Raw genomic sequence first — 9,856 nt, forward strand, 5'->3', positions numbered from 1 at the left:
AATGCAAGAAATTTACTGACAAGTAAGCAGTGCCCCCTGTTGGACAAATTATGGATAAACTCGGTGGATCTACAGTACGTATTGCTGAGAAAGTGAAAGCAAAATCTTGACGAAAGGAAAGGAAATCGACATTTCATGGAGACTTTCTCAGTAAGTCTAAAATACGTATAATACTTAATACAAAATGAAACCTTTAACTTCACATTAAAGCAGTTTACTTGATTTTATAGTAAAACTATGAAATGTACTCCATTGTTATTTTGGTGTAATATTGTTTAATTGTTAAATGTCAATATCGAAATTAAATGGCCAATTTTCATATGGACATGTTTACGCAGTCCTCGGTTCTGAGCATTTTTGCACATTTCTTTGACCAGACAAAGATGGCAATCTTATGCAACAATGCTTTATTTTAACCTTTTTATTTCTCATTCCCACATTTTCGCGTTGCATGATCTCGAGCATCTCAGCTTTTGATTTGCTCTCGCGATACTTTGATATTTACGTCGATCGAATCGCGTGCCCACGTGTTTAGACAGCGAAGAATTGAGTTAATATTTTACAGTATAGACCCTTTTACTGTTTGTACACAATGATGACGTGGCAGCGTATGCGCGCGCATTTAGGCAACGGAAGTATCGTAAGAATCAACAGTGAAGCAACACAAACAGTAAGTTATTTTAAAAAAGTTGACTTTATCAACATTTTCAACACAGCTACCAGATCCGTGTACTATAGTGGAGTGGATAGAAGACGTTAGCAGATGGCCAAAAATAAAGTTGCCAGATACATATATACGTATATTAGTATATTATATTTGAGCAACCAAACGCAACAACCAGACAATTTGATGCTGGGAAACTGTTTTAATAAACGTTCTGAGTTGCTACCACGTTAGAACCAATGGGGAATAACACTACTTCCGTTGCCCAAATGCGCGCGCAGGCTATTTGATCACGTGAGCTGTAAAAGGGTCTATACCTACCTATATAATATTTTTAATACCTACGTCGGTATTATCATTATACAACATATATTATTGTTGTTAGTGGTGAAATTGTGTCTTCTATAGAGTTGAAAAATGTTCACTTTTGTGAATTATCATTTTTGTTTCATTCTATTGACAACATTTCTGCCAAATGCCTAATGAAACTAATGTTTTTATTTAGGCTACTCAAAATTGAAATGGGATAAAACAAGATCAAAATAGCAAAAAAATGTTTTCTGATCTTGAGTAACGTTACTGTAGAAAAAAACGAGAAGCATACAAATGTCATTTCTCAACAACAAAATGTTTTTATGTATAATGGGGAATTTTTAAATTGCCTTTTTTTAAAAACCCTATTTTTAATCACATCGTTCATGGGTCTTTACATTTGCTGTTGGGTGACTTTATGTAAACCCTGAGGTTCGCTTTTATTAAAATTCAACAGATACTCGACTGAAATTTTCACAATACATCCAGAAATTATGATGAATGAATGAATGAATTTATTATTTTCTTTTTTTCTTCTTCAGAACATGATCATTAGTAAGCAAACATATTATAACAGAAAATGAACAAATAAAAAGTCTCAACATGTTCAAAAGAAATGAAAAAAAAAAAAACAAGAAAGGAGAAGGAAGAAGCTAGCTTATATTTCCTTATATAAGCTTATATTTACCTTCCCCTTTTGATTAAAGTTGAAACTGGATTTTTCATGGCTAGTTGCTTTTATGCCTTGTCATCCTGTTTTTCTGGTTTTGGAAGACTGACCGTATTATGTTTGAAGGATGTGAAATTGAAGCATTCAGATTTTAATGCAAGTATGAATTTGGATTTTTTATATTTTTGTATTTTCAGGTATTTGTATTTTAATCTTTTAATAAAGATTAAGAAGACCAGTGAGGACACGAAGGAGATGGAGGAGGACACTGCAGCATCAGATTTGCTGGATCAGACTAAAGACCTGCAGCAGGTTTCTCATCATCCAGCAGATGATGTTCTGCAGAATGTCAAAGACAAACACAAAACCATTATGAAGAACAAGTATGAGAGTTTACTTAAGGGAATCAAACTACAAACAAATCAAACATTCCTAAACACACAGCTCTACATTATAGAGGGAAAGATTGAAAGAGGGAATGAAGAACATGAGGTTTTACACATGGAGAAAAAGCCCAAATCACACGACACTCCAATCTGCTGCAATGACATCTTTAAACCCTTACCCGAAGAACTAAATAATAAAGAGAAAATCAAGAGCGTTCTTACCAAAGGTATTGCTGGAATTGGAAAAACAGTCTCCGTGCAGAAGTTAATTCTGGATTGGACCGAGGGAACAGCCAATCATGATGTTGATTTCATTTTTGTGCTTCCATTTCGAGAGTTAAACTTGATTCGAGATGATCAGTACAGTTTTCACAAACTTCTGCTGGCCTTTTATCCTGAACTTGAAGATCTGGACTCAAAGATTTATGATGAGTTTAAAGTTGTGTTTATCTTTGATGGTCTGGATGAAAGCAGAATGCCGCTGATGTTTTCAGACACGAGCGAGAAAGTTTCTGATGTGACTGAGACTTCATCAGTGTCTGTTTTGATGTCAAACCTCATGAGAGGAGATCTGCTTCCCTCTGCTCTCATCTGGATCACCTCCAGACCAGCGGCAGCCAATCAGATCCCCTCCAAATACATCAACCGATTCACAGAAATCCAGGGATTTAATAATGACGCCCAAAAGGAGGAATATTTCAGGAAGAGAATCAGCGACTTGCATCAAGCCGAGAAAATCATCTCACACATTAGAAAAGCGAGAAGCCTCCACATCATGTGTCACATCCCAGTCTTCTGTTGGATCTCATCCACTGTTCTTCAAAACCTCCTGAAAGAAGACAACGAGAGAGTAGAAATCCCTAAAACTATGTGTGAAATGTACATCCACTTTCTGCTGATTCAGACGAAAATGAAGAATGAGAAGTATGATGAAACAGATTCAGAGAAACTCCTGCAGTCCAACAGAGACTTGATTTTGAAACTGGCTGAAGTGGCATTCAAACAGCTAATGAAGGGTAATGTGATGTTTTATGAGGAAGATCTGAGAGAGTGTGGGATAGACATCACTGACGCCTCACTGATTGATTCTGGGATTTGCACTGAGATCTTTAAGGAGGAATCTGTGATTCATCAGAGGAAAATCTACTGCTTCATACATCTCAGCTTTCAAGAGTTCCTCGCTGCTCTCTATGTGTTTTACTGCCAAGTAACCAAACATGTTGACACACTGCAGTTTATTGATTTAGTTGATAGCTTTTATAAAGGTGTAGTAGATAAAGCTCTTAACAGTAAAACTGTACATCTGGATCTTTTCCTTCGATTTCTGCTGGGCATCTCACAGGAGTCCAATCAGAGACTCTTACTGGATCTACTGACACACACGGTGGACACCTCAGAAACCATTAGGGAAACCACAGAGTACATTAAAGACCGAATTAAAAATGATCATATCTCAGCTGAAAGATCCATCAATTTGTTTTTGTGTCTGCTTGAAGTGAATGATCAGACTCTGTTCAGAGAGATTGAGGAGCTTGTGAGATCACACAAACCCTCAAAGAAACTCTCTGCTGCTCACTGTTCAACAATAGCCTACGTGCTTCAGATGTCAGATGAAGTGATGGATGTGTTTGATCCGAAGAAATACAACACAACACAGGAGGGCAGAAGACGACTTATACCAGCTGTCAACAACTGTAAAAAAGCTCTGTGAGTGTATATTTGACTTTTTAGTACTTTACATGTTATCCTTGCGTATTACTGTAGCAGTGGCGGCCGGTGACTTCTTTTTTTTGAGGGCGCACGATGCGAAGCTTGTCACAAATGTATTTAGCCCATCATGTGTCTAGCTCGTCATGTCAAAACATGTGTTCAACACCTCATGTGAACCATGTGCATCATGCATCTCTTGTCAAAATAAGTGCCTGCTGCAGACACGTCTACAGGGTTTATGATAAAAGTGACTCTCGCGTTGCAAGATTTTTGCTAAATCTCATGAGTTTAGTGTTACTTACTTACTTATTCATTTAGCTGACACTTTTATCCAAAGCGACTTACAATTGCTATATATGTCAGAGGTCGCACGCCTCTGGAGCAACTAGGGGTTTAGTATCTTGCTCATGGACACAATGGTGTGTCACATTGGATTCAAACCCGGTTCTCTCACACCAAAGGCGAGTGTCTTATCCACTGCACTTTCACCACCCCAGTGTTAAGTTAGTGTCTTGCAAGTATTTTGCGAATGTGTCTTTTTTTTCATAAACCCCTTTGACACGTGTGCAGCAGGCACATATTTTGACAAGATGCATGATGCACATGGGTTAAATGACACACCGAACAAATATTTTGAAATGACGATCAACACACAAGACACTCCCAACAAATATTTTGAAGTGACGAGCCACACACATGACACTCCGAACACATATTTTGAATTTGCGCCCCTCAGAAGAGAAGTCACCAGCCGCCACTGTGTATTAGTACAGTACATGATGTCACAGTTAAAGGAGCATGAAATGAAAATACAGCATTGTGTACAGGTTTAAATCATAGTTCACTAGTTCACCTGCACAATCAGATCTTAATGTTTAGTGGTAAACAAACTTGGTTTGCTGTCCTTGAAGGGAGCTATGCACCTGAGCTCTGAACCTTCAGAGAGAGCGAACCTGAGCCCGGGGCTCGAGGCCTAAATTTAACCCCCTACAACAGAACTGCGTGGAGGAAGAAAGAGAGCAGTGAAGGAGGAGATGGGGAGGAGGAGGGATGCCGGAAGATTTGCAGATAAAGCCTGAAGGCTGCCTGATACGCCCATAATGATGATTGACAGGCCTGTGTTTAGGCTCCTCCGGAACGTCTGTTTAGAAGTGGAGTTTGGGGGCAGGGGGGCATTGCCCCCACATACCAGAGCCAATTATGGTTTTGAGCTATTAATGAAATAGAAAAATTATAATTCACATGTTATTTGTCTAATCTTAATATTTTATGGGTAGACTAAGTAACATAAGGCTAAAATAGTTTCAAACCAACAGATCATGAACTTTTTTCAACAAAAAACTTTTTTTTTAACTCTGTTTTAGACTTGCTGACTGTAATCTCACAGTTGAGTCGTGTGAAGTCATCGCTTCAGCTCTACAATCCTCAAATTCTCCTCTGAGAGAGCTTGACCTGACTAACAATGACCTGCGGGATTCAGGAGTGAAGCTCATCTCTGATGCTCTCAAGAGCCCAAACTGTCAGCTAGAAATACTGAGGTATTTATCTCTATATACTAATTAATCAAAGTAAAATATACTACACGAATACTGTAAATAAATGTTGGCGTGTGTGTTTTATAGGTTATCAGGTTGTATGGTGACAGATGAAGGTTGTTGTTATTTGGCTTCAGCTCTGAGTTCAAACCCGTCACACCTGAGAGAGCTGGATCTGACCTACAATCACCCACAACACTCAGGAGTTCAGCTGCTCTCTGATAAACTCAATCATCCAAACTACAAACTCAACAAACTCACGTATGATCAACACTAATACTCACATACCCCACATCATTTCATGTCTTTACACCTTTACATCTCTTTCCTATGCATCAGTATTTGTGTTTGTGTGTCTATAGGTTGGATTATGGAGGAGAGAATCGAATTACGCCAGGACTGAAAAAATGTACGTTTTAATAAACACATCAGCAATATATGCATACCTTCTTAGTTCTACATATCCTGAATGTTTGTGTTGTTATCTCATCTACAGACTCCTGTTATCTCACACTGGATTCAAATACAGCACGTCTTGATCTCCTTCTGTCTCAGGGAAACCGAACGGTGACACGCGTGAAAGATAACCAGCCGTATCCGGATCATCCGGAGAGATTTGATCATTATTGTAATGTTCTGTGTAAAGAGGATCTGAAAGGACGCTGCTACTGGGAGGTTGAATGGACCGGAGTGGCTTATATATCAGTGGTATATAAAGAGTTAAAGAGAAAGGGCAACAGTAATGAGAGTTGTTTAGGATATAATCCAAATTCCTGGATTTTATTCCGCACAAATGGGGTCTACTCTGTAGTACACAATGCGATAAGCGCAGACTTACCTGTGTCTTTACCTTCCTCTAATAGAGTAGGAGTTTATCTGGACTGGTCGGCCGGTACTCTGTCATTCTTCAGCGTCTCTGACACACACACACTCACACACTTACACACTTTCAACACAACATTCACTAAACCTGTTTGTGCTGGATTTGGTCTTCACCCGAATTCAACTCTGTGTTTGCATTAGATGCCCCCACATTTTTAATCTTGACTCTTAGAATAGTTTTGTTTTTCAGAAAAATGACTAACAGTTTCCATTATCAAGGTTTGCAGAAGACATGTGGATGAAGTGTTGCTCTCTCATAGCTCAGATTTGATGGAGTTCTTAGTTACGTTTTGTTTAATCAACTTGTTTCTTCTAAAATTGGTTAGGAGAAATAAAATCAGAATTGTTAAAATACACAATGTGAAGTCACCATTTTTGTGACCAATTTTAGTTTAGTTTGGTGCCCATCTTTCAGTATTTGTATATAAGCATTTCAACATGATTGTGTGTTGATGTAAAACACAGTTTGTTTTTATGGTTATCAGATGTCTGTTGTTGACTGATAAAAAGTAAATGCACAGTAGCTGTTGTAATGGACAGATTTTTCTCTGGCCATTCAAATCTCAACAGAGGTGACTTGATGGGGAAAACGAAGCTTTTCGAAACTTAAATCAGTTGAACCAATTGCTTCGCTAATTTATTAACTGTTTCAAAGCATTCGAAACATCAGACACGCTTGTGAAAAAAACTTCAAATTACCAGCAAACACAATAAACACATTTCATTTGATAAACATTTATAATAAAACCCTAAATTAGTAAAACCACAGTAGAGATCAACATGGTAAACCATTGGAGTTACGAAACAGAAATTACGTAACGAAGCCTCGTTTGCTGAAATCATGTGACTTCCCCAATTTGGTACACGTTCTGAACCAATGAACTTGTTCGACTCCATGCCCACCGCAACAACTGACAGATGGATGACATCAAAGTGCTGATTCGAGAGCGATTCAAAACTTCGTATGATTTCTCAAATCCCTCTCGTGGTACCTTGACGTCATCCGTCTGTTCTTGCGTCGCCGCATGAAAGTCAAACAAGCCATTCAAAATTGGGACAATCGTGAGTTTTGTACTGAACCCCCAGCTATGCGTACACTGCAGCATGAAGCTTTCCAGTTGATCGTCACAATAGATTTATTTAGTTTGGTTAAATCGTAGCAGAGTTCGCTAGCTCACTTGGTGCGGTTTGTTTGGGCAGGTGAGAATCCAGCAATCGAACTGTGATGCGCACCAAAAGCGAACCAAACAAACAGACCGAGATCTCCTTGAAGAGGTGGTCTTGATACGTTTTTAAACAAACTCTGGGGCGGTTTGTTTGTGGTGAGAACACGATCAGAGATCAAACATACAGAACTAACTACAAAAAGTACTGCAAATTTTTGGACTAAACTAGCTGCCGTAGTCAGCTGCGCTGTGCATTATGGGATGAGGAAGTGTTTGTAGACAGATTCTATTAGCAACATTAGCAAAATGGCAGGTCACGTACAAACCTGGAGTTGCAAGGAGGTGCGGGCGGAGCCTCAGAAATTTGGTGGCTTCGTCGTTTGCAGTGCATAAAACTTTGTTTACAAGCCGACCTTACCAAAAGTCTACATACGCACAAAAGCCAAAAATTGCATACGCCAAAAAATATCAAGACTTATAAAACAAAGTAATTTCTTTAAAAATCCTTTAAAAATCTAAGATTACCCACAAGTGTGCGTACATGAATCATCCTCAGATCCCACCCTGCAAGGCCATTCTCCCATCAAGTTTGTTTTTTTATAGATCAAAACCTTTGCATGAAAAAAGGAGTACACACCAGCCCTGTTTTGTGGGCACGCTTTATAAATGAGACCCCAGAGCAATCAGTGTGGTGTGAAAAGGAACCAAAACTGCTAAAAGGCTACAATGTATCATTTTTTGCCTTTGGTCCGGACCAAATGAATCGAACTACAGATGTGAAAGCACCCTTAGACTGATTTTCTGTTGTGTAAAGTTTTAGTGTCTTTTATAGTTTTTTCTTTTTAGACTTTATCAAATTAGCTCGGATAACTTTGTCATATTTGGCATGAAAACTACTGTATGTGGCAAATACTGAATCTCGTTGAACAGGTTTCAACTTCAAGAGCTTAATGTTTTATCTAGATAGGGACAAAAAGTGAAAGTATTTGAGTTTGTTTTGATTTCGTGTCCTTTTGTACCCATGTGACATTCTGCACTCTTAAAAAGGTCATCATTCAGATGTTTATTTCAACATAGGTTATGATTGTAAAGATACTAACATACCTAGAAACACGGTTTCTTTCAATAATGCTTTGTTGGTTTTTTATCTATGGATGTAAATGTATCCTAGGGATGATACATTAATTCACATTACTGTGTTATGTGTGTTCAAGTTTACAATCAGCCCTCTAATAAATAAATGTTCATAAAACGTTCTTTTTTGGACTGTATGATTCTCATATAACATTTAGAGAACGTCTGACAAGAGGTCTGTCGTAGTGCAGAAAGTTTTATTAAACTAAAACCTTTGACTAAAAGAGAACCGAAAGTTCTTCAAAACTAGCTCTGAGCTTTTTATAGCACATTTATTTAAAAAAAAATAAAGTCACAATAAGATTAAAAAAAACATTTACTGACGTACAAAAGAGCCCATACATAAAATGAGAACATTGCAGTAAAAATATCTACTATTTTTACTAAAGACCATTGCTCTACTATAAACATTACATGTCATTTGGTTTAAAGTTCATATTTTTCCAAAATTTGCAATATCTCCAATAACATTTTTCAAGAACATGGATATAAATATGATGTAAAATAAACTAAAAAATAACAATCAGTCATAATTATGTAAATAGAATTCTATCATTGCACAATAAGTGAACAATAAATTTTAAATATTTTAATTTAACTTGGTAAACATGAACATGACCCCACACACTTTATCATGAGAAGAAAGACGGCTTACAGCAGACTCTTTTATTCTTTAATAAAAATGTGTAATATGAAAATAGACAGAAAATGTATTGAGCATTTTTTTATAATAAAAATATAAGCACAATTTAAAAACAGAAATGTTTGAATAAATATCTGATAAACAAGGACACAGCAGCAACACACAAAATATTTACACAGGAAAAAGTAAAGTCGTTTTATACAGGGCTTAATCACTTGAGTTAGTAGTACCAGAAAAGTTACTCTATGATGTTTAATGACTTCACTGCCCCATGCAGCATAAATACACATTAATAACAAATACAAATCTCAAGATGTGAAAAAAGGAACTTTTCCTCTTAAAAAACAAAAAACATTTATAGACGGTTCCATCGGATGCATCTGCGTTGTCGCAGTTACGCGTTTGGTCAGAACTTTACTTCCGGTTTCAGTTTGTTTAATGGTCTGACTAGTGGATAAAATGAACTCTGAAACAAATACCTCATCAAAAATAACAAATGTTTTGATTTCCTAAAGACAGCGGGAAACGGCGATAACGAATGACCACAATGTGAAAGGAGATTTGGCAGCCAGTGTATAGTTAAAGGTCACGGTCACGTTCTTCCTGATCCCATTTTTCAAACTTTAGTTAGTGTGTCATGTTGCTGTTAGATCATAAATAATACCTGCAAAATGATAAAGCTAAAAGTTCACTGCCAGGCGATATATTTTCTTGAATAGAAGTCCCCTTTCAAAGCCTACAGTGAACGGACGGT

The 9,856-nt window shown here is 37.4% G+C and overlaps 1 protein-coding gene across 2 annotated transcripts; it reads left to right on the top strand.

Moving 5' to 3' along the window:
- On the top strand, nucleotides 1–9,711 carry LOC135733253 (protein NLRC3-like). Of its 2 annotated transcripts, none has more exons than XM_065251661.2 (6): nucleotides 1–150; nucleotides 1,844–3,739; nucleotides 5,107–5,280; nucleotides 5,365–5,538; nucleotides 5,640–5,686; nucleotides 5,774–9,711. In XM_065251661.2, the coding sequence occupies exons 2-6, from the start codon at nucleotides 1,902–1,904 to the stop codon at nucleotides 6,298–6,300; spliced, it is 2,760 nt and encodes a 919-aa protein (XP_065107733.1). In that variant the 5' UTR covers nucleotides 1–150; nucleotides 1,844–1,901; the 3' UTR covers nucleotides 6,301–9,711. The 2 variants fall into 2 exon arrangements, with proteins under 2 accessions (XP_065107733.1, XP_065107725.1); XM_065251653.2 differs by having other exon boundaries at nucleotides 6–150; nucleotides 1,872–3,739.
- The last annotated feature ends 145 nt before the right edge of the window (nucleotides 9,712–9,856 follow it).

Source organism: Paramisgurnus dabryanus, chromosome 20, assembly GCF_030506205.2.
Source record: "Paramisgurnus dabryanus chromosome 20, PD_genome_1.1, whole genome shotgun sequence".
In the NCBI taxonomy this organism is placed as follows: Eukaryota; Metazoa; Chordata; class Actinopteri; order Cypriniformes; family Cobitidae; genus Paramisgurnus; species Paramisgurnus dabryanus.